This window comes from Lutra lutra, chromosome 4 (assembly GCF_902655055.1).
Source record: "Lutra lutra chromosome 4, mLutLut1.2, whole genome shotgun sequence".
Lineage (NCBI taxonomy): Eukaryota > Metazoa > Chordata > Mammalia > Carnivora > Mustelidae > Lutra > Lutra lutra.
In genome coordinates, this window is record NC_062281.1 from 155195110 (window position 1) to 155220064 (window position 24955).

At 41.2% G+C, this 24955-nt stretch overlaps 1 protein-coding gene and 1 non-coding gene across 3 annotated transcripts in view; both read right to left on the reverse strand.

Annotated features, from left to right (window-relative positions):
- Window positions 1-10: 10 nt before the first annotated feature.
- Window positions 11-24955, reverse strand: part of ZYG11B (zyg-11 family member B, cell cycle regulator) — a 94065-nt gene continuing 69120 nt past the window's right edge. The window contains exons 14-15 of one of the 2 annotated variants that reach the window (XR_007126616.1): window positions 4552-4792; window positions 11-4511 (exon numbers count right to left, since the gene is read on the reverse strand). Coding sequence is in view for 1 of the 2 variants with exons in the window: in XM_047725801.1 (XP_047581757.1) it covers window positions 4602-4792 (191 nt within the window). In the remaining variant the exon portion in view is untranslated. Of the gene's footprint in view, window positions 4793-24955 lie in introns of both variants that reach the window. The other variant, XM_047725801.1, reaches the window with a different exon arrangement.
- On the reverse strand, window positions 19251-19355 carry LOC125099464 (U6 spliceosomal RNA). The gene has a single exon (XR_007127190.1). It is a non-coding gene; the product is annotated as a U6 spliceosomal RNA (small nuclear RNA).

Genomic DNA, 24955 nt, shown 5'->3' on the forward strand with positions numbered 1-24955 from the left:
CAAGACACACTTTTCATAAAATTTATAACATTTATTTAGGCAAAAAAAAAAAATTCCCAAACAAAACTCTGTACACACACAACATTAATACCTAAGTGATGTCCTGATTTAAAATATAGCATGATTCATGTACAGAACACTCCCACTCATCTGGCCACAGTGAGAACAGTGCCTTCAGTCCAGATAACTGAGAGCCCTTAAAATGAACACATTACACTTTCCAATGAATTTTTCATATCCTTTGAAAGGAATTAAACTCTTCCATCAGAATTCAAGCAAAAGATAGCTTTTCTCTCACAAGTCCATGGGAATTTGACAGTGGGAAATCTACAAAAGTCAAGGATTTTAAAATTTTATTCTTGCAGATTATCTGAGTATAAATCTTGACATTAACATCATCCCATTTTTAAAGAAAAAAAATGCTCCCAAGAATTTCTTGCTTTTATGAAAGTATGTCTCAGCTTTCATTAGCTAAGTAGCTTCTTGCTTCTAAGCTGATTAAAATAATCTTAAAAGAACCCATCTGAACAGTTTTCCCAAAAGTAAGTTCAAAATTAAGCACATACTATTAATGAACTAGATTTATGACTTCACAGAATAATTTTGATCAATGTGGATTTTCTAAGTATTCTTAATAGCCATTCTATCTAGCTCTAAAGTTTGGTTGTACCATCCAAACAAACTTTAATTCATCCAGAGAAATGAGAAGTAGCACTGTTTTTCCCATAATTTACCCTCAAAAACTGGTGATGGGAGAAACAGGCAGAGAAAGCTCTTTCTCAGGCTACCAATCAGTTAACATAGAATGTTTTAGATTAAGATCTGAAAACTAAAGAATGCATAATTAGGAGTGTACCGTGTCATGCAAAGTCTATGAGATACTAAAAAAGATAAAGCAATTACTCATTAAAAGCACATTCAGCAAATTCCTATTATACTGTTATTCTCATCACTGGATGAAGGCTGGATTTGCATTATTTCTAAAATAGTGTATGCGTTGACACTAAAAATGAAAAAATGTGTCAATACAAAGCAAATGGTAAAGATTAAACATCCAACATCCACACAGTCACTTGAAACTGCTACAATGGATTTGAGAGGGAAACTAAGTTTTGCAAACTGCTCTGTAAGCTGTCCTGGTATACACTACTCTGAAGCCCTACCCATATAAGGTTCCTAAACAAGTTACATATAGATAAAAGTGCCCACATCAGCTGGTATTATGATACTGCCTTTTACTTAGACTTTCAATTTAATAATACTGTTTATTCTGTAATAAAAGTTGCACAATGACCAAATAGTGTAAACACACCAGTAGAGGGCAGAAGAGGGGTGGCTTTCAACACACACAAAACTAAGTTTGTTTTCCCTGCTACTCATGACCTCTTTTCAACCTTGGGGCCTGTGGCTGCACACTGTTCTATGGGCAGTGATGCACTTTGAAAACACTAAGCCAAAACCATCGTTCATTAATCTAATCTATCATAATTTAGCACATAAAATATGTTTTCATAAAAATGTGCTCCAAAGAGCTAGAAGATGGCTCAATGCTCTCTTGACACATAGCATAATTAAACATACAGCTAAATGAAAGTGACAAGGGAGAAAAAGGGCCAACTTAAAAGGTCTCAATAGTAAGAACAACTTTCTAGGCTGGAGAGACTGATGTTTTTAAACATGAATCTTTGATTCTTTGGAAGTCTGCAAACAAAAGAGATCATGAAATTAAATCCCTGTAGCACCCTTTTATGGTGATTCACATCCACTTTGGGTAATTAAGTTGACTATTGCTACCAACTGGCATTTCTGTCCAGGGCTAAAGAGCAACAATATTTAAGGTCAATTCCTGGAACTGTGGGTCTGATAATTTTAAAAAGCCTCAACTAAGATCAGTAGCCACTGAGTCCTTGGCCAGAGGGTAAATTAACCCCTTATTATTACTTGATTTATGTTTTTTTTTTCAACTGCCAACAGGAAAAATGATTTTTTAGAATTTAAAGACCACAAGCAAAACGTACTTGATGGAAAGAACGAGATACCTTATTTTTGCTTTAATTTCAGACCATTTTTGTTTTACTCAGTGATACCAATCTGCATCATTATACTCTAAAAAGTCTAATTCCATTTTCTTTGGTAGATCTAAACCTTGCTGCTGCTTGTGGACTGATGGTGCGACATTTTATAATATCTGAGTGCACCAGTGATTTCAGCAATGAGTGGTTCAACCCTAGTCTAAGTTGAAACAGCACCTCTAAGCCATTGAAGAGGTAACCCTTGAAGGCACCAAGTACTGTTAACATTCCAGTATACACATGTAAAAGGGAGACCTAACAGATTCTAACTGTAGACACAGGCCAGTTATGCCTCATAATTTCAATATATACAACTATTACATTTTAGCCAGATTCAGGACCTTAGAAACAATTCTGTGCCTTAGATACACAATTTTAAGAACCATCCCAACCACAAAGGCAATGCAATTTTTATATATGGGATGTGACCAATTATTTTGCTTTTAAGACTAAGAAATATCCGACCATTACCAATGCTCAAAGTAGTAAGTTTAGAATTAACTTTAAATATTTTTTGATTCTTCATCTATCAAGTTATTCTGAATAATGGAGTTGTTGTTTTCTGTACATTTTTAGCTATTTCTGAAAACAATTTGTAAAGATAAAAACCTAAGATTAGCATATAAAGAACATGCACTTTTGTCTTGAATAAGACATAAAAGAAACTTGAAGCCAAACTTCTCAAACAGGCTTTCCCTTAACTATCCAAGCTAAGAGACCTGGAGATAGTAGTCAACATAGCCAGCAACTTCCAAGCTAGTGTAGGCCATCCTATTTTCTACATTTTGCCTTAGACATTAAAATCTGGGAAAAAGGCGGAAAGTTAAAAGAATTTTCCACTTCCTCTGAAATAGACAATCTATGAAAATTTATCTTGAGCCTATAAAAATTCCTTAAACCAATTAAGTCAGAGGTAACCCAGAATATGATATGGTTTTTAATGGTTCTAAATACCTATTTTCTTTCAGTTTAAGTTTTCATCCCTGCGAAGGAGTACGAAATAATTCAAGTATGACTTTTGTGACAGTGGTTTGAAATACATATGTCAAAAATGTTATCAGCATACTACTAAGCCAGCTCCTTTCTAAATAAAAATGCGTCTAAATAATCACCATGATTTAAACATACCATTTAAATCTCTACTGAAAACATTCTGGCCATCTATGAAGAAAACACAGTCATCTCAAATTGTCATTAACCTTATTCACAAACTAAAACTGAAAATAGAAATTAAGTTTTGTGGTGACTTCCTACCTCCCAGCTTTCATTATTGATATAATAATTGATTCTTTACTATGCTATAACAGGTATCATAAAGGAAAGGCAACTGTCTAAAAAATAACCCATCAAAAAATATTTCCTTTTTATGCACCGTAACTAGAATCATTACACTTAATAATAGCCTAGTGCTTCTCATTCATTTTTGGCAGTGAGATGTGGACATCTTTCTCCAACATGGAACATTAAGATACATGTATTTTGAAAGAAAGGAAAATTTAACTTCTTGTGACAAAATTTACTGTTGTTAACTGTACCTTAACCGAGCCGGTAATACCATGTGTAGTCTCTATTTCACTGAACAAAATGACTTTGAAATAGAGGGAAAAGAACGGTCAGTTTTAACAAGAGACAATTTTATAAAAATTCACATTTCACAACAGTATGACATATAGAGATCCAGATAGTTCTTCTTTAACACAGAATGCTGTAAGATTTTACATTGTGATGCCTGGGGAAGTATTTCTACAGAGTAACCAGCAGTCTGTGTAGGAAGCAGTAGCTCAAGCTCCCAGGAATAAATATGAACAAGCTACTGCTCACTGCCTCAGAAGAGGGTTCCAGAAGGATAGCTTGTTCTAGTTTAAAAACTATACTGTAAGAGCAGACCTTTCTCCAGTTCCTAATCTCGTTTCTCTCTTACTAGTTTTCTTTCTAATTTATTATTTTTTTTTGCCAACCACCCAGGCTCCAGTCAGTGAGTAGCTTTCCAAGAGGACTCGACTTTCTGTTCTTTCACACTAAGAAGGACATCTTATAAAGGTATACAGACAGAGAATAAAGGCATTTTATACAGAAGCAGTATAAAACTTATAACTGAAGCAGTGCTGGAAATCAGGTTAACAGCTCATCCGAAGCTGCAAATTGATTGGAAGAGACTTTAAGATCAGAAAAGTCTGGCCTAAGGGTTCGTGCAAACTTGATCATAAAACCGTAGAATTTCAAGCACAGGTAAGTTCAAACACAGAAAGATGTGGAAAATGTCCTAAAAGGCAATGACGAAGGAAGAGACCCTTCATGCCTCAGAAGTTAAAAATCACAAGACAAATTAGAGACTGTTCACATGGGCAGTACTGTACACCATCAAACCCAAACTGATCTTATGACTCTTGTCATAGAAACCCCTAAAACAGCACAGAGGATAAGATATTCCAAATGAACCTATCATGTGCTTGCTTCGGCAGCACATATACAAATGAACCTATCATGAAAAGGATTCCTGTGATTCAGTTATCCAACTACCTATGGCTATCAATTTAGTCTAGCCTGGGGCTGCTTTTTACAGGGAGGTGGTCTGCCATGGCGCACAATGTGTTTTTCTAAGCTGTCCAGAATGGCCACAGCGATCTGTTGAACATGGGGATCAGTCTGTTCATGTTCTTTGATGTTGTATAAATGCTGCAATCCTCCTTCCTCAATCAGCATGCTGCAATACCTTGAGGCTGAAAAAGAGGAGAAAGAGCTTTTCTTACAACACTTAAAAATTATCCCACACATAAAAAAGTTCTTTTTTCACTTAAATCTTAACTATTTTGTTATAGACCACTAACATATGCTACAGCTTGTTAAATACCTCTGTAGTGATGTTATGTCTACACTGCAAGTCCCCACAAATAATAATGATTCTCTCATATATATATAGATATATAACATATAGATATATCTATATAGAACGGTCTCATATATATATATATTTCTTAAAAAATCTTATAAAATCTTGGCTCAGTGGGTTAAAGCCTCTGCCTTCGGCTCGGGTCAGGATCCCAGGGTCCTGGGATCGAGCCCCACGTCGGGCTCTCTGCTCAGCAGGGATCCTGCTTCCCCCCTCTCTCTGCCTGTCTCTCTATCTACTTGTGATCTCTCTCTCTGTCCAATAAATAAATAAAATCTTTTAAATAAATAAATAAATAAATAAATAAAAAGGCTTTATTTATTTATTGGACAGACAGAGATCACAAGTAAGCAAAGAGGCAGGCAGAGAGAGAGGGAGGGAAGCAGGCTCCCTGATAAGCAGAGAGCCCAATGCAGGGCTTGATCCCAGGACCCTGAGCCGAAGCAGAGGCTTTAACCCACTGAGTCACCCAGGCACCCCAGATTGTATAAAATCTTAAAAACATTTTTTATCAAATAATAGAGAGGAGGAAGCAGGCTCCCTGCTGAGCAGCGAGCCAGATGAGGGGCTTGATCCCAGGACCCTGGGATCATGATCTCAGCAGAAGGCAGAGGCTTTAACCCACTGAGCCACCCAGGTGCCCTTCAAATAATAAAATCTTAAAAAACACTTTTTAGGGATGCCTGGGTGGCTCAATCATTGGGCATCTGCTTTTGGCTCAGGTCATGACTTCCAGGGTCCTGGGACCAAGCGTTAGGTCCCAAGCGTTAGGGAGGTTCTCCCTCCCTGCTAGGCCGGGAGCCTGGTTCTCCCTCTCTTGTTCCCCCTGCTTGTGTTCCCTCTGTCTCTCTGTCAGATAAACAAATAAAATCTTTAAAAATAAGTTTTTTTAGTTTTAGTCATATTTATTAAAGTATATTTATACACACAAAAAAATACCCAAATTTAATTTACAATTTGATGGGTTTTAGCAAATGTATACACTTGTGTAACCACCATCATAATTAGAATATGGAATATTGGGGCGCCTGGGTGGCTCAGTGGGTTAAGCCGCTGCCTTCGGCTCAGGTCATGATCTCAGAGTCCTGGGATCGAGCCCCGCGTCGGGCTCTCTGCTCAGCAGGGAGCCTGCTTCCTCCTCTCTCTCTGCCTGCCTCTCTGCCTGCTTGTGATCTCTCTGTCAAATAAATAAATAAAATCTTAAAAAAAAAAAGAATATGGAATATTTTTTAAAAAGTCTCCTTGTGTACCACTATAGTCATTCTCCTCTGTATCCTAACCCAGGCAAACACTCTTCTAATTTCTTTTTTTTTTTTTTAAGATTTTATTTATATGACAGAGAAAGATATAGGGAGAGAGGGAATATAGTCGGGGGAGTGGGAGAAGAAGCAGGCTGCCTTTGACCAGGGAGCCCAGAATCCTGGGACCATGACCTGAGCCGAAGGCAGACACTTAATGACTGAGCCACCCAGGTGCCCCACTTTTCTAATTTCATGATATAGACTACCCTTGGCTGCTCTAGAACTTCATGTAAATAAAATCATACAGTAGGTATTCTTTTTTTTTTTTTAAGATTTTATTTATTTGTCAGAGAGAGAGGAGAGCGAGCAAGCACAGGCAGACAGAATGGCAGGCAGAGGCAGAGGGAGAAGCAGGCTCCCCGCCAAGCAAGGAGCCCGATGTGGGACTCAATCCCAGGACGCTGGGATCATGACCTGAGCCGAAGGCAGCTGCTTAACCAACTGAGCCACCCAGGCGTCCCTACAGTAGGTATTCTTTTGAGTCTGTCTCCTTTTCTGAACATGACATTTCTGAGATGCATCCATATTGTTACACACATATGTATGTAGCAGTTTTAGGGTTTTTTAAAAAGTATTTTTAGGGGCACCTGGGTGGCTCAGTAGGTTAAGCCTCTGCCTTCGGCTTGGGTCATGATCTCAGGGTCCTGTGATTGAGCCCTGTGTTGGGCTCTCTGCTTGGCAGGGAGCCTGCTTCCCCCCCTCTCTCTCTGCCTACTTGTGATCTCTGTCTGTTAAATAAATAAATGAAATCTTTAAGAAAAAAAAAAATAGTATTTTTAAAAATTTCAGTATTGGGGCGCCTGGGTGGCTCAGTGGATTAAAGCCTCTGCCTTCAGCTCAGGTCATGATTCCAGGGTCCTGGGATTGAGCCCCGCATCGGGCTCTCTGCTCGGCAGGGAGCCCGCTTCCTCCTCTCTCTCTCTGCCTGCCTCGCTGCCTACCTGTGATCTCTGTCAAATAAAAAAAAAATAAATAAAAAAAAAATAAAAAAATTTCAGTATTAAGTACAAGTATTTTAAGTAAGCACTCCATTGCATTGAATATACTACATATTTTTAATGTTATTGTACTAACGGACATCTGTTGGATTCTTTTCTCCCCGTGTTTTGTTACAAAGACTAAAAATACTATAATCATTCCTGCAGAAGTTTTGAGGAAATACTTAGAAAGCTGGATAAATGCTAAAAGTATGCTTAACTTTGTAAGAAATCACCAAACTGTTTTCAGAACTGGTTGTCTAATTTTTCAGTCCCATCAGTCATGAATGAGAAAGCTGTTTCACATCCTTGCCAACACTTGTCATCATCCATCTTTTTGTTTATAGGCAGCCTTCTTAGTAGGTGTGAAGTAGTGTCTCATTGTGGTTTTTAATTTCTATTTCTCCATGACTAATGATGTCGAGCTTCTTTTCATTTGCTTTTTGGCCATTCATATGCAGTCTTTGTAGAAAGACTATTTAGATCCTTTGCCTACCTTTAAACTGGGTTCTTTTTATTGAGCTGTAAGAGCTCTTTCTATGTTCTGAAAACATGCCCCTCATCAGATATATAATTTGCAAATATATCCAACCATTCTGTAAGTTGTCTTTTCACTTTCTTGGTGGTATCCTTTGAACCACAAAAGTTTTAAAATGTTTTATTAAACCCAATTAAATTAGTCACTTATGCTTTTGGTGTCCTAGGAAGCTATTGCTTAATCTAAGGTTATGGTGATTTATGTCTATGTTCTCTCCTAAAAAATTTATATGCTTATATATATGTAGATGTGGTTCTTACATTTAGGCCTAGGCCTCATTTGGAGTTAATTTTATTTTGAGTTAATTTTTATATATGGTATGTGGTAAGAAATCAAGTTCTCTCACATGTGCCTATTCAGTTTTCCCAGCACCATTTGTTGAAAAAACAATTCCTTCCCCATTGAATTGTCTTGGCATCCTTGTCAAAAATCAATTGATCATAAATACATGGATCTATTTCTGGACTTTCAATTCTAGTGCACTGATATATATGTTTATCCTAATGCTGTTCAATACCTTTAATGGGTTATTTGCCTTCCATTAATCTTCTTTGGTAAAGGGTCTGTTCAAATCTTTTGCCCGTTTTCTTTTTACTTGTTTTGTTTTCTTATTATTAAATTTTGAGAGTTCTTTTTGTTTTTTTAAAGATTTTATTTATTTGAGAGAGAGCGCACACAAGAGGGGGTAGTGGCAGGCAGAGGGAGAAGGAGAAGCAAGCTTCCTGCAGAGCAAAGAGCCCAATGTGGGGCTCAATCCCAGGACCCTGAGCCCAAGTCAGATCCTGACCCCAGGAGCATGACCTGAGCCGAAGTCAGATGCTTAACTGACTGAGCCACCAGGCACCCCTAAGTTTTGAGTTATTTTTCTTTTTTTTTTTTTTTTTAAGGATTTTTTTTTTTTTTTTGGACACAGAGAGAGAGAGAGAGAGAGAACAAGTAGGCAAAGAGGCAGGCAGGGAGAGAGGGGGAAGCAAGCTCCCTGCTGAGCAGAGAGCCCGATGCAGGGCTCGATCCCAGGACCCTGAGATCATGACCTGAGCCGAGGGCAGAGGCTTAACCCACTGAGCCACCCAGGCATCCTTAAGGATTTTTATTTATTTATTTCTTTGACAGAGAGAGACAGAGAGAGGGAGAGAGAGCACAGGCAGGAGGAGTGGAAGAGGGAGAAGCAAGCTCCCCATGTGCTTCTGGATCCCAGGGCCCTGGGATCATAGCCTGAGCTGAAGGCAGACGCTTAACTGACTGAGCTACTCAGTCTCCCTGAAAGTTCTTGTTTTTTTTTTAGATTTTACTTATTTATTTTGTTTTCTTTTATTTTTTTAAAGATTTTATTTATTTATTTATTTATTTGACAGAGAGAGAGAGAAAGGGAAGCAGGCTCCCTGCTGAGCAGAGAGCCCGACGTGGGGCTCGATCCCAGGACCCTGGGATCATGACCCGAGCTGAAGGCAGAGGCTTTAACCCACTAAGCCACCCCGGCGCCCCTTACTTATTTATTTTAAAGATTTATTTATGTATTTATTTGTCAGAGAGAGAGAGAGCGCGAGAGAGCACACATAAACAGGAGTGGCAGGCAGAGGCGGAGAGAAAAGCAGGCTCCCTGAAGAGCAAGGAGCCCTATGCGGGACTTGATCCCAGGACCCTGGGATCATGGCCTGAGCCAAAGGCAATGGCTTAATTGACTGAGCCACCCAGGTGTCCTGAGATTTTATTTATTTGAGAGAGAGTGAGAGAGTACAAGTGGGGTGAAGGGCAGAGGGAGAAACAAACTCCCTGCTGAGCAGGGAGTCCGATGCAGGCTCAATCCTGGGACTCCAGGATCATAACTGAGCTGAAGGCAGACACTTAACCAATTGAGCCACCCAGGATCCCCGAGAGTTCTTTATAAAAATTTTGAGGGGTGCCTGGGTGGCTCAGTGGGTTAAAGCCTCTGCCTTCAGCTCGGGTCATGATCCCAGAGTCCTGGGATTGAGCCCCACATCGGGCTCTCTGCTCAGCAGGAAGCCTGCTTCCTCCTCTCTCCCTGCCTGCCTCTCTGCCTACTTGTGATCTCTGTCAAATAAATAAATAAAATCTTTAAAAAAATAAATAAATAAAAAATAAAAAATTTGAATACAAGCACTTTATCAGACATGTTATTTGTAAATATTTTGATCCAGTATGTGTACTGGCTTTTTATTTTCTCTAACAGTGTCTTTCAAAGAACAGAAGCCCTTAAGTTTGATCAAGTGCAATTTAGCAATTTTTTCTTTTGTAGATCATGCTTTTGTGCATAGTTAAGAAATATGTGGGGCACCTGGCTGGCTCAGCTGGGAGAGCATGCAACTCTTGAAATCGGAGTTGTAAAGTTCGAGCCTATGTTGGATGTAGAGATTACTTCCTTTCTCTCAAATAAATAAAGTCTTTAAATAAGATCTTTAAAAAATTTTGCCTAACACAGGATCACAATGATTTTCTCCTGTTTTCTTCTAGAACTATTAATTGTTTTTTTGTTTTATATGTAGGCCTATAATCAATTAAAAACTAATTTTGGGGGGTGCTTGGCTGGCTCATTTGGAAGAGCATGTAACTCTTGATCATGGGGTTATGAGTTCAAGTCCCATGTTGGGTGTAGAGATCACAATCAACCAATCAATAAGTAAATAAGGGTTAATTTTTATATGTTGTCCAAGGTAAGAAAAAGGTCACTTTTTTTAAGTAGACTTTTTTCTTTTTTTCCAGTCAATTTTTTTAGTAATCTGTATACCCAATGTGGGGCTTGGACTCACGACTCCAAGATCAAGAGTTGGTCTTTGGACTGAGCCAGCCAGGCACCTTGCACTTTTTTTTGCATATATAGATCCAATTGTTGTGGCACCATTTGTTCAAAGATTTCTTTATTGCATTTGCTTCGAACTTATATCAAACATATATCAAAAATTAATCAGCCATGGGGCGCATGGGTGGCTCAGTGGTTTAAAGCCTCTGCCTTAGGCTCAGGTCATGGTCCCAGGGTCCTGGGATCAAGCCCCGCATCGGGTTCTCTGCTCAGTGGGGAGCCTTCTTCCCCCTCTCTCTGCCTGCCTCTCTGCGTACTTGTGATCTCTGTCTGTCAAATAAATAAACAAAATCTTAAAAAAAAATTAATCAGCCATATATGTACAGGTCTATTTTTGTATTTACTATCTTGGTCTATTGAACCACATTTGTCTATTTCTATGCCTGGATTCGTAACAAGTCTCAAGTGACAGCAGTCTTGAGGGACTGGCCCTTAACCTAGGGGATCTCCAGGTAAATAATGTCAGAATTGAATTCAATTTGTAGAACACTCAATCAGTGTCTGCTAAGAACTGGTGTGTGGAAAAAACAGATTAGAATTGGTGTCGGAAGTGGAATTTGTTATAATGGCCTCTGCTCATAAAAACATGTAGTTTTGGGGCTCCTAGGTGGCCTAGTGGGTTAAGCCTCTGCCTTTGATTCAGGTCAAGGATCTCAGGGTCCTGGGATTGAGCCCCGCATGGGGCTCTCTGCTCAGTGGGGAGCATTCTCTCACGCCCGGTCTGCCTCTCTATCTACTTGTGATCTCTCTCTCTCCCTGTCAAATAAATAAATAAAATCTTTGAGAAAACAAAAAAACGTGTGTAGTTTGGGAAGAGCAAAGATGAAAAATGGGATGAAAACCCTCTGATTCCTGGGTGGCCAGGTATTCACCATGGTATGGAGTAGTAGCTGTGTGTTGTAATCGGTTACTAAAGGTAACAGTTGCCAAGGGAATTTAGAAATGGATCTAAACCTGATCAGCACTTGCTTGTGGCAGTGGTTAAGCCAAATTATCAAGATAAACATTGACAAAAGGGCCAGGGTTCCTTGGCATGACCCCCCAGTGGGGACTCAAGTCTTTTAGGTAATAAAGCCGGGTAAATTGTTCAGGAAATGGAGAAGTTAAAAAAACGTACAGGTGAAGCCCTATAATTAGATTGAGAGAAAATAAAAATATAAGGGTTGACGGAATTATGAAAGTTGGAATGTTTAAACGGGTTTTATGTAAAGAAGTTGTGTTTCCTTTACCTCAATGTTTTATGGGAATGAGTCTGGCTGGGGCACACTTCACCTACCTAGTAATATAAAATCAAAATCTGTGGATGAAGTCCTTTTTTTTTTTTTTTAAAGACTTTATTTATTTATCTGACAGACAGAGATCACAAGTAGGCAGAGAGGCAGGCAGAGAGAGAAGAGGAAGCAGGCTCCCCGCTGAGCAGAGAGCCCGATGCGGGGCTCAATCCCAGGACCCTGAAATCATGACCCGAGCCGAAGGCAGCGGCCCAACCCACTGAGCCACCCAGGTGCCCCTGTTGATGAAGTTCTAATGGAGGTTACGGTTAAGAACAGAAGCATTAAAAAAGAGGGCGGTAAACATTAATGGAATTAAACTAAAAGTCTGTAGGAGAACTGGTATGATTAAATAGGCTTTATGTAAAGTTGTTGCATTTCTTTTACCTGATTGTATTATAAGGATGGACAGTTTATTTGAATAGGGAATGTTTCTCCTACCTAACGCTGTAAGATAGAAAGCACCCAAATCCACCTTTCAGGCAATGTTAATTAGACATGTTAAATGGGTACCAGAAGATTAAGAAAAGCCTATACGCAGTGTAGAATACAAGGTGAAGTGCGGGTCGGGACAATTTCTCTGTGCCCTACATGAAGGACAGACTGGGGGTTCTGGCAAAAGCCTGTAAGTGCCTCCCAGAGATGACTATTGGGACTCTGGACTAGAGAACTTCCATTTGAGGGGCAATTACTACTGTGCTATTTGATATTATCTGAAACTACCCTTATGACTGAAAAACAAAAAATGATCTTAAGACCTGAAATATGCCTGGTGTTCTGGGTAATGTCAGAGAAACACTCTAATGGGGATGGCAGTGCTGGGAGAGTTCTATAGTAATGTGGAAATGGTTTATATAGGATCATGCTATTTGGGGGAAGGCAATGAGGATATGATCATGAGCAGGGAGCCTCTTTCTCCCCAGGACCAACTTTGAAAGTGCACAGAGAGCTGCTAGATTCTATCATCATTTGGATAGTGCCCTATAGACAGCTTTCCACTAATCAACAAAGAGCTACTCAGTTTGTGGACAGTAGTTTCAAGGTGAACAGACAATATCCTGTTTGAAAGGCCAGCACTGACTGAAAAAGGTAAAAACAAATAAGCTCTGTGAGCTGAACTGCATGCTGCTTTCCCAACAGTGATTAAAAAACTAAAAAAAGTGGGGGGTTCCTGGGTGGCTCAGTCAGTTAAGTGGCTGCCTTCAACTCACGTCATGGTCCCAGGATCCTGGGATCGAGCCCCACATCAGGCTCCCTGCTCAGCAGAGAGCCTGCTTCTCCCTCTCCCTCTCCCTGCTGCTCTGCCTACTTGTGCTATTTCTCTGTCAAACAAATAAATATTTTTTAAAAAGAAATAAAATAAAAAATTGAAAAGTGATAAAAAGCCTGTTTGGGTTTTAACTGACTCAAGGGCAGTGGCCAATAGCCTGGCCATATGGTTGGACACAAGGGCAACAGACACAGGACCATTAAAGGGATGCTCATATGGGACATGGCTATATGGAAATCACTGTGGGAATCTAAGAAGTATATTAAAATAGGACATTTCTATGCCCATCGGAAGAACTCCCTTCCAGGTTCAGAAGATAATTGAGATAGACAAGCAGATATTCCTGTGAACTTGCTCGGAGTGGCCATGTGGGTCCATGAAGTAAGTGGGTATGGTGGTATGACAGCAATGCAGTTATGGGCTGAATCTAGAAATATTCCCCCTTGCAATCTTGAGGTACACATTGCCAGTGAGAACTGTTCTATCTGCCAGCAAAATAGACAGAGACTGCAGTTGGCTACATGGTAAAGTGGGGAGAGGGCCCTGATCATAGCTGGCAAGTCAGAACAAAGCTCATAGCCCTGGGGAGGCAGAGAGCTATAAATGGATCTTGACAGAAACTGACGTTGACCCTGGACTGGGCTTTGCTCAGTCAGTGATAGACCTTAACACTTAGAATGCTATAAAGGAACCAAAACATAAGATATTTCTCCAATATTTCGACAGCCAACTGCCATTTCTTCAGATCAAGGAACATACTTTACAGTGTATAATGTTGATGGAGTTAGGACACACTGCCCCAAAATATGGGCTCTTGGCATATTGACTACCTTAAGCTAAAATAGTTTGAGAAAACAGCAGAAGCAGGAAGGTCAGTCTGACTTCCCCCCATCAACCTTCTTCCCTGAAACAGGTCATAAAACTCCCATGTGAGAAGTACCCTCCCTAGGTGCCTAGGTGGTGCATTTGGTTGAGTGTTGACCTCTTGGTTTCAGCTCAGGTTGTGATCTCAGGGTCGTGGGATTGAGCACCAAGTTGTGCACGGCATGGAGTTTGCTTGTGATTCTTTCTCCCTCTCCCTCCGCCCCCACCCCCCCGCTTGTGCTCTCTTGCTTTCTCTAAAATAAATAAATAAATCTTAAAACAAGAAGGAAGATATTCTTATCATCAGAGACCATGAATCTGGGAGCTGGGGAATCTGTATAAACCTTGTTTAATTGGGACGTCTGAGTGGCTCAGTTGGTTGAACAGCTGCCTTCGGCTCAAGTCATGGTCCCAGCGTCCTGGGATCGAGTCCCACATCGGGCTCCTTGCTCATCAGGGAGCCTGCTTCTCCCTCTGCCTCTGCCTGCCATTCTGTCTGCCTGTGCTTGCTCCCTCTCCCTCTCTCTCTCTGACAAATAAATAAATAAAATCTTTAAAAAAAAAAAAAAAAAAAACCTTGTTTAACTAACCCTTCTTCTAGTCACTCTTTACCATTTACTACCCCTAGCCCAAACATCTATGTCCTGTCAATTTTTCACAAATTTCTTTCTTTATCTAAAAGGTATAAAATCTTCCTGTTCTGGTCACTTAAGGGCTTCATTCTTTTTTGAAGATTCCCACATACAATTAAAGTTTTAATGAAGTTGGGGTGCCTGGGTGGCTCAGTCAGTTAAGCATCTGCCATTGGCTGAGGTCGTGATCCGAGGGTCATGAGATCAAGCCCTATGTGGGACTCCCTCCTCAGTGGGGAGTCTGCTTCTCCCTCTGCCCTTCCCCCTCATGTGCTCTCTGTCTCTTTCTCCCAAATAAATAAATAAAATCTAAAATAATAATAATAATAAAGTTTTAATAAAATGTGTATGCTAGGGGCACCTGGGTGGCTCAGTCAGTTGAGCATCCCACTCTTGATTTCAGCTCAGGTCATGGTCTCAGGGTCCTGGGATCTAGCCCCACCTGGGTGCCGCACTCAGTGGGGAGTCTGCTTAAGCTTCTCTCTCTCCCTCTGCCCCTCCTCCTGCTGACGCACTCTCTAAAATAAGTAATCTTGGGGCGCCTGGGTGGCTCAGTGGGTTGAGCCGCTGCCTTCGGCTCAGGTCATGATCCCAGGTCCTGGGTTCGAGCCCCACATCGGGCTTTCTGCTCAGCGGGGAGCCTGCTTCCTCCTCTCTCTCTGCCTGCCTCTCTGCCTACTTGTGATTTCTCTCTGTCAAAATAAATAAATAAAATCTTTAAAAAAATAAAATAAAATAAAATAAGTAATCTTAAAACATTTTTTAAATGTGTATGGTCTTCTTTGTAAATCTGTTTTTGTCAGTTTAATTTTCAGACCCATGTGCTCCCTTGAGGTAGCCACCTGGGTCCATGGAATGTGTGGTTCTGGGGTACTGTAGCATTGCAGAGACAGGTTGAATCTAGAAAGATTCTTTTTGTAACTCTGAGGCACAAATTGCCAGAGAGTTGAGTAAAACTTTTTCCTCCCTTCCAAGGTCCAGCAATTGGCAGAGAGAGAGAGATCTTCCTCAGGGTAACAGTTTCAAAGGATTAGATTGGGCAATTCATATTGGTTATTTTAAAAAGTAGGGTAGAGGTGAGATACAGGCCTGAGGAGCTGGATTTCATGTCTTCTTCTTCTTTTTTTTTAAAGAGTTTATTTATTTATTTGACAGAGATCATAAATAGGCAGAGAGGCAGGCAGAGAGAGAGAGGAGGAAGCAGTCTCCCCGCTGAGCAGAGTCCGATGCGAGGCTCGATCCCAGGACCCTGGGATCATGACCTGAGCCGAAGACAGAGGCTTTAACCCACTGAGCCACCCAGGTGCCCCGGATTTCATGTCTTTGTGAGAGTATGCTCATGTTCAATATGAGTGGGGCTAAAGGAGTTTCCCCAGGAGATATTCTTCTGTTTTTCTCATAGAGCTAGAGAAGATGCAGTAGGAAAGGATGACTATGTAATTCTTGCCAAGGGAGGATACTGTTAAAATGACTACATATATTTCTCCTTCTCCTTCTTCCCATACCACTTAAACTTTAAAAAAATTCCCAACCTGACACAGTAGTCACAGGACCAGGGCTGCAACTACAAATGGTGAAAGCAGGAATGATTTTTTTTTTTTTTTTAAGATTTTACTTATTTGTGAGAGAGAGAGCAAGAGAGCATGAGAGGGGGAGGTCAGAGGGAGAAGCAGACTCCCCACAGAGTTGGGAGCCCGATGTGGGACTCGATCCCAGGACTCCGGGATCATGACCTGAGCTGAAGGCAGTCGCTTAACCAACTGAGCCACCCAGGCACCCAGCAGGGATGATTCTTTTTTTTTTTTTTTTAAAGATTTTATTTATTTACTTGACAGAGAGATCACAAGTAGATGGAGAGGCAGGCAGAGAGAGACAGAGAGAGAGAGGGAAGCAGGCTCCCTGCTGAGCAGAGAGCCCGATGCGGGACTCGATCCCAGGACCCTGAGATCATGACCTGAGCCGAAGGCAGCGGCTTAACCCACTGAGCCACCCAGGCGCCCAGCAGGGATGATTCTTAAGCAAGAAACTGTAACTATGTTGTAAAATGTTTTTGTCAGAATTCCCCAGGGCCTAATGGGGATGAGCTGTGCCTTCATTCCACCTGACAGAACTGGGATTAAAAGTGAATGCAGTTACACTGCCTGGAGGTAAAACAGCCCACAAATTCTGTGACTTACGTAACCTTACAGCTCTCAATGAGAGCTGACTCTGTGGGAGTGTTACTGCCTGCAAGCTAGACCAACACAGAAGTCAGAACTTACGTCCCTTCTGAAGGTGGAAAAGTTTGGGTATAAATGAAAAGAAAGAGAAATAGTAGCTAAGGACTGAAATGAACAAATGGGTCATGTCATGAGAGAAATCCAATACAACAATACAACACTAACACTGTGAAAGAAGCTCAGAGCCAAGAGATATCTCTTGGCTAAATTTTACCAGCTTCCTGATAACAAATATATGCCTTCACCTTAAGATCACTTCTGCCTTTGGAATATCTAATATCTAATGGAAGGCTGCAAACCTCAGTGGCCTTGCCCTGGCAGAAATTTTCATGATGTATTAATGACTGAATGGGACTCTCATAATGTACTAGTATCTGTTAACTGTTATGATCCTTTTGTTGTAAAGAATCTGTAAAGAATCAAAGACTGGGGTGGCCTGTGGTAGAATAAGAAATATATTCAGTCTTTGTCTCAGGTTCATGGCAGAGCTCCTCAAACCGTTGGAATTTCCCAACAGGAGTATCTTGTCATTACTAGGAGTCCCTTTTGAGTACATGCTAATAAGGTGACAGAGTAGAGTCCCTAGCCAGCCTCAGAATGGAGTTGGTCACCAGAAAGACCAAATGATTAGAAGGTTGGACCTTTCAGCCCCACTCTTGGATCCTAGTAAGGGTAAGTGGGAAAGGCACAGGTTAAGCTCTATAAAAACTTTTTTAAGATTTTATTTATTTATTTGACACAGAGAGAGATCACAAGTAGCCAGAGAGGCAGGCAGAGAGAGAGGGGTAAGGAAGCTCCCTGCTGAGCAGAGAGCCTGATGTGAGCCTTGATCCCAGGACCCTGAGATCATGACCTGAGCTGAAGGCAAGGCAGAGGCTTAACCCACTGAGTCACCCAGGCACCCCCTATAAAAACTCTTGAAAAAGAAGATATGATGAACTTTTATGCTGGTGAATACATCCACATGCCTGGAGGATGGTACAACCCAGTTCTCTAGGGACAGAAGCTCCTCTACTCAGGAACCCACCCTATGTACCTCTTAATCAGGCTATCCATCTATATCCTTTATAATATCCTTTATGATAAACTGTTAAGTAAATGTTTCTCTGCATTGTAAACTGCTCTAGCAAATTAATCAAACAGAGGAGGGGGTTGTGCAAACCTCCAATTTTTATAACTAGTCAGAAGCAAGGTAAAAACCGACACTTGGTTCTGGCGTCTGAAGTGGGGACAGCAGCCCTGTGGGACTGTGAGATCTGATGCCATCTCCAGGTAAATATTGTCAGAAATGAATTAAATTTGTAAGTCACCTTGTCAGACTTGCTGATAATTGGAGAACTGCTTGGTAAGGTGTGGAAAACACCATCTTGGAGCCACAAAACACTGTCTTGGTTACTGTAGTTTATAGTATACCTTGAAGTCAGGCAGTGTAAGTCCTCCAATTCTGTTCATTTTCCTAAGTTTTTGATTTGTTTTATTTTGTTTTGTTTTGAGAGAGCAAGTGAGTAGGAAGGGGAGGGTTGGGGAGAAAGAGAATCTTTTTTTTTTTTTTTAAAACAGATAAAGGAGGCTAAATTTTATTTCCAGTTTGCAAGAAAAAGAAGTTGGATACATAAGCTGCAGTACAAAGGATTTGGCTTCAACATAATGAAGGTCTCTTTCTCTCTCTTTCTTTCTTTCTTGACATACAGGAATAATACTGGTTTAACGAAGATGAGAAAACATTTTCATGAGAGAGAGAATCTTTTTTTTTTTAAGATTTTATTTATTTATTTGACAGAGAGAGATCACAAGTAGGCAGAGATACAGGTGGAGAGAGATGGGGAAGCAGGCTCCCTGCTGAGCAGAGAGCACGATTCGGGGCTCGATCCCGGGACCTGAGCAGAAGGCAGAGGCTTTAACCCACTGAGCCACCCAGGCACCCCAGAGAGAGAGAGAATCTTAAGCAGGCTCCATGCTCAGCACAGCACCCAACAGGTGGCTCGATCTCATCACCCTGAGATTATGACCTGAGCTGAAATCAAGAGTTGGACACTTAACCCCCTGAGCCACCCAGGTGCCCCTATAAAAAATTTTTCGAGGTTACTTTTCTTTCTGTCTGTCTTTTCTCTCTCTTTTTGCTTTTATACCACTTTATTCCAACCTAAGCATCTCAATATAAAACTAAACACTGGTAAACTGTTTTCCTTTTAATTCTGAATTACTATAAACATAGAAGTTCTGCTAGCAGTTCAACACTCAAATAGTTTAAATCATCTCTGACACATGATAGATTTCATATAATGAAAATACCTAAAGCAATTAGTGCAATATACAGAACTGACCAAAATAAAATGAACTTTGGAAAACAAGGATGCAAGACTGTTACTCGTACATTGCTTACTCTGGTTCTAACCATGAAAAATATGAACACTTCACAAATTTACATGTCATTCTTGTGCATGGGCCATGCTAATCTTCTCTTTATCTTCCCAAATTTAATATATGTGCTGCCAAAGTGAGCCATTAAGTTACTTTTCTCGTAATTCTGATATCACCATCACTTCTGGGTCTATTTCTTTCTTTCTTTTTTTTTTTTTAAAGTTTTATTTATTTATTTGACAGAGAGAGAAAGAGAGATCACAAGTAGGCAGAGAAGCAGAAAGAGAGAAAGAGGGAAGCAGGCTCCCTGCTGAGCAGAGACCCCCCGATGTGGGGCTCGATCCCAGGACCCTGAGATCATGACCTGGGCCAAAGGCAGAGGCTTTAACCCACTGAGCCACTCAGGCACCCCTCTTTTTTTTTTTTTAAGTAAAGATTTTGTTTATTTATTTGACAGAGAGAGAGATCACAAATAGGCAGAGAGGCAGGCAGGAGGGGTGGGGGGGAAGCAGGCTCCCTGCTGAGCAAAGAGCCTGATGTCGGGTTTGATCCCAGGACCCTAAGATCATGACTTGAGCTGAAGGCAGAGGCTTAACCCATTGAGCCTCCCAGGTGCCCCACTTCTGGGTCTATTTCAATCGTCTATTTTTCTCCTCATTATGGGTAATTTTTTTCCTACTTCTTCCCTCATCTAGCTGTAAGGGCCTATTTAGCCAGAGCGGCCCCACCCTGGTTGAACAGCCATTTTGTTTTTTTATGCAGTAAAACTTAAATTGACCCTGTCCCCCGCCAGGGGAACTTACTTAAAAGCAAGTCCAGGAAACCAGTCCCAGGTACAAGGGTGGGTCAGGTCAGGTGGAGATAACAGCCCAAATGCAGGGATGAGTCGGGTCAGGTGGAGACATCCAATCAGTAAAGCGCACATACTGTCTCCCTAGCTACCAAGGAGTGTGGGCCCTGCCTTTTGGGCACCAATTCTGACTAGGGTGATAGGCTAGTTCAAATAGCTACTATGGGGTGAACTGTAATTCAATTGGCCACCCGTGTGTGACCTAGCATGACTGCAGCTTTCTCTGTGTGTTACAATCTCATTCGCCACCTGTGTGTGGCCAGGCCCAACCACATGGCCTTTGCTCTATAAAAGTTAGTCTGTGAGGCAAGGAGGGGTCACCCTGTCTGTAAGGGGCGGCCCCAACCGGTCTGTTTGACGGTGGGTTTGATTCTTGATGCTTGGCACCTTCACTTGACCTTCACTTTGTATCAGTCTAGCTTGACCTTCACTTTGTATCAGTCCCGCTTGACCTTCACTTTGCTTGACCTTCACTTTGTATCAGTCTCGCTCCTTTGACCATGGACCCATTATTGGGGGATCATGGCAATTTTTTAAAAAAGATTCTTTATTTGAGAGAGAGAGACAGAGAGTATGTGTGCACATGAGCAGGGGAAGGGCAGAGGACGAGGGAGAGAAAATCTCAGATATATGCCCCGCTGAGCATGGAGCCTGACATGGGACTTGATCTCATCACCTGAACCAAAATCAAGAACCAGATGCTCACCGACTGGGACACCCAGGCGCCCCCTTACCTAGCACTTTTTATCAGATACCAAATATGTTGTTGAGTGTCTACAGATTTTGTTGTCTTTTTTAAAAAGAGTACTTAGTTTTTCTCTAGCACAAAGTTAGTCCCCCACAACTAAATGATCAACTAAATTTCGACAAAACAGGAAAGAATGCCCAAGGGAAAAAAGACAGTCTCTTCAACAAAATGGTGTTGATGAGGGAACAGAAGCAAGCTGAGGACAAAGCAGAACTGACACCCCACAACCCTCCACCCCTATGGGATATATGAGACATTCCTCATGCACTTCGGGCCGCCCTAAAGCTAAGGAAAGGAAAAACAAATAGTTAACTAATAGAGATCACAATCCTGCAAGACCTAAGTCTCCCTCAGTTTACAAATGTTTTAGCAATTTACAAGAACAAAGCATTTCTATCAATGGTCTAACTTCCAGAAGGAAATTAAATACAATTAAATGTCCTTATAATCTGAAGCCCAATGAGAGATACTTGAAGCCAGCAAAGTGTAATGTTCCTCACGGAAGCTCCCAACTATTTTACTGTTAATGACTTACTAGAGGGGTAAACAACCTTAACCTGACAATGGCAAGGCCTCCAGTATCCTGTGAGTCTTCTTTAACATATGAAAGTTCTTTCTTGAAACCTCTCTTTTCTTTACCTCCCCCAACAATCAGCCACCCCTCATAACCCTGGGGCAGGGGGCAGCAGCTCTTTCTGCCCACAGGTCCAGTCCCACACTTTAATAAACCACCATTCTGCACCAAAGACGTCTCTAGCTTCTTTCTTGGTCATTGGCTCTGGACCTCATGCCACCAAACCTCACCTATATTCTAAAACCACATCAGTGTTGGGAAAACTGGACTATTTCCTTATACCACACAGAAAAATAAATTCAAAATGGATGAAAGACCTGAATGTGAAGCAGGAAACTATCAGAATCCTAGAGAAGAATATAAGCAACAACCTCTTTGACCTTGGCTGTAGCAACTTCTTACTAGGTGTGTCAATGGAGGCAAGGGAAACAAAAGCAAAAATGAACTGGTGGGACTTCATCAAGGTAAAAGTTTCTGCAAAGTGAAGGAAAAAATCAACAAAACTAAAAGGCAGCCTATGGACTGGGAAAAGATACTTGCAAATGGCATATCTGATAAAGAGTTAGTATCCAGGGGTGCCTGGGTGACTCAGTCATTTAGAGTCTACCTCTGGCTCGGGTCATGATCCCAGGGTCCTGGGATGGAGGCCTGCTCTGGGCTCCCTGCTCTGGGGGAAGCCTGCTTCTCCCTCTCCCACTCCCCTTGCTTGTGTTCCCTCTCTCATGGTGTCTCTCTCTGTCAAGTAAATCAATAAAAATTTTTTAAAAGATTTTTATTGATTTACTTGACAGAGAGAGACCGTGAGAGAGGGAACACAAGCAGGGGGAGTGGGAGAGGGAGAAGCAGGCTTCCCGCTGAGCAGGGAGCCCGATGCAGGGCTCCATCCCAGGACTCTGGGATCATGACCTGAGCCAAAGGCAGGCGCTTAACAACTGAGCCACCCAGATGCCCCAATAAGTAAAATCTTAAAAAAAAAAAAAAAAAAAAAAAAAAGTATCCAAAATCTACAAAGAACTTATCAAACTCAATACCCCAAAACCAAATAATCCAGTTAAGAAATAGGCAGAAGACATGAATAGGCATTAGGGAAATACAAATCGAAACCACGATGAGATACCACCTCACATCTATCAGAATGGCTAAAATTAAAAACACAGGAAGTAAGAGCTGTTGGCGAGAATGTGGAGAAAGAGGAGCCCTCTTATGCTTTTGGTGGGAACGTAAATTGGTGCAGCTACTCTTGAAAACAGTACTGAGATTCCTCAGAAAGTTAAAAATAGAACTACCCTACGACCAGCAACTGCACTACTAGGTATTTACCCAAAGGATACAAAAATACATTTCAAATGGGTTTACATATACCTGGACACGTTTGTAGCAGCATTTTTTTTTTTAAAGATTTTATTTATTTATTTGACAGAGAGATCACAAGCAGGCAGAGAGGCAGGCAGAGAGAGAGAGGAGGAAGCAGGCTCCCCGCTGAGCAGAGAGCCCGATGCGGGGCTCGATCCCAGGACTCTGAGATCATGACCTGAGCCGAAGGCAGCGGCTTAACCCACTGAGCCACCCAGGCGCCCCTGTAGCAGCATTATTAACAGTAGCCAAACTATGGAAAGAGCCCAAGTGTCCACTGACTAATGAATGGATAAAGAAGATGTGATATATACATACAATGGACTATCACTCAGCCATCAAAAGAATGAAATCTTGCCATTTGCAATGATGGGGATGGAGCTAGAATGTGTTACGCTAGGCAAACTAAGTCAGAGAAATACAAGTACTACCGGATTTCACTTGCAAGTGGAATTTAGGAAACAAAACAGATGAATGCATGAAAGGGGGGGAAAAAAGGAAGAGAGAGAAGCACCCCATAAGAGATTCTTAAGGATAGAGAACATACTGAGGGTTGATGGAGGGAGGTTAAGTGGGGGTTGGGTTAAATGGGTAATGGGTATTAAGGAGGGTACTTGTGATGAGCATTGGGTTTATACATGAGTGATGAATCACTAAATTCTACTCCTAAAACCAGTATTACACTATATGTTAACTAACAAGAATTTAAATAAAAATTTGGGGAAAAATAAGTTAATTTATTTTCAGAGCAATTAACCATTTCAAGACTTGTTTTTAAGCTTTGTTAGGATTGACCTAGAGAAGTCTTTATTTCAGGGCTCATTTAATCTTTTCTAGCACCTGTACTGAATGCCCCAGGTATTGAGTTCTTTCTACTGTTTGGAACTCTAGTATTTCCAAACCCTGTGTGAGGTCCAAGTGTTATTCGGTTAATAGTTACTTGGTATCCTTTCTCAAGCCCAAAGGAGTCTCACCCTAGGCATTTACCACTCACTAATTAGCAAAAGACTCAAGATATCCTTAGAAAGATTTCTGAAGTCCCTTCTAGATGTAGCAGTCACCTATGCATTATTCTGCCTCACAAATTCCATAAATTTTGTCTCATATCTCAATCTCATTTTTTAAAGATTTCATTTATTTGACAGAGAGAGAGAGAAAGCACAAGTGGGGTGGGGGGCAGCAGAGGGAGAGGGAAGAGTAGGCTCCCCACTGAGCAGAGAACCTGATGGAAGGCTCCATCCCAGGACTCTAGGATCATGACCTAAGCCGAAGGCAGCCACTTAACCAACTGAGGCCCCCAGGTACCCCTCCCATACCTCAATCTTACAAAACTCTTGATTTTTGTCTCCTCAGTTCAATAAAATTGTTGTGCTGTACTTGGTTCTCATTCAGGGATGGGAATCTTTGCTGCCTTCTGCCTAATGTCTATAAAGATTTGTTTCAAATCTTCCCCAACCTGCATTTTCTATTATTAATGGCTAGAGGGCTAGTCTGGTATAAGTTATTATGTCATGGCCCCCAGAGTATGTTTCTGCTTATATAATTTTCTATCATGTCTTCTTCACTTACAATAACATGCAAATATACCTTTTTTTTTTTTTTTTTTTGGTATTTCAACATTATTTAACATTTGTCTATTGCTGGACCTCTAGGTTAGAGTTATTTTCTATTATAAATAATGGTGTGATTAATATCTCTCAAACAAGTGTTTGGATGTAATTTTATTTTTTTTATTTATTTTTATTTTTTTTTTTAAAGATTTTATTTATTTATTTGACAGAGAGAAATCACAAGTAGGCAGAGAGGCAGGCAGAGAGAGAGGAGGAAGCAGGCCTCCCGCTGAGCAGAAAGCCCGATGTGGGGCTCGAACCCAGGACCTGGGATCATGTCCTGAGCCGAAGGCAGCGGCTCAACCCACTGAGCCACCCAGGCGCCCCTGGATGTAATTTTAAAATAAAAAGGTAGGGGCGCCTGGGTGGCTCAGTGGGGTAAGATAACCCTCTGCCTTCGGCTCAGGTCACGGTCTTGGGGTCCTGGGATCGAGCCCCGCATCAGGCTGTCTGCTCAGGAGGGAGCCTGCTTCCCCCCCTCTCTCTGCCTGCCTCTCTGCCTACTTGTGATCTCTCTGTCAAGTAAATAAATAAAATCTTTAAAAAATTAAAAGGTAGACTAATTATACATTCATCAATAGGAAAGTGACTATATAAATTACCGCTA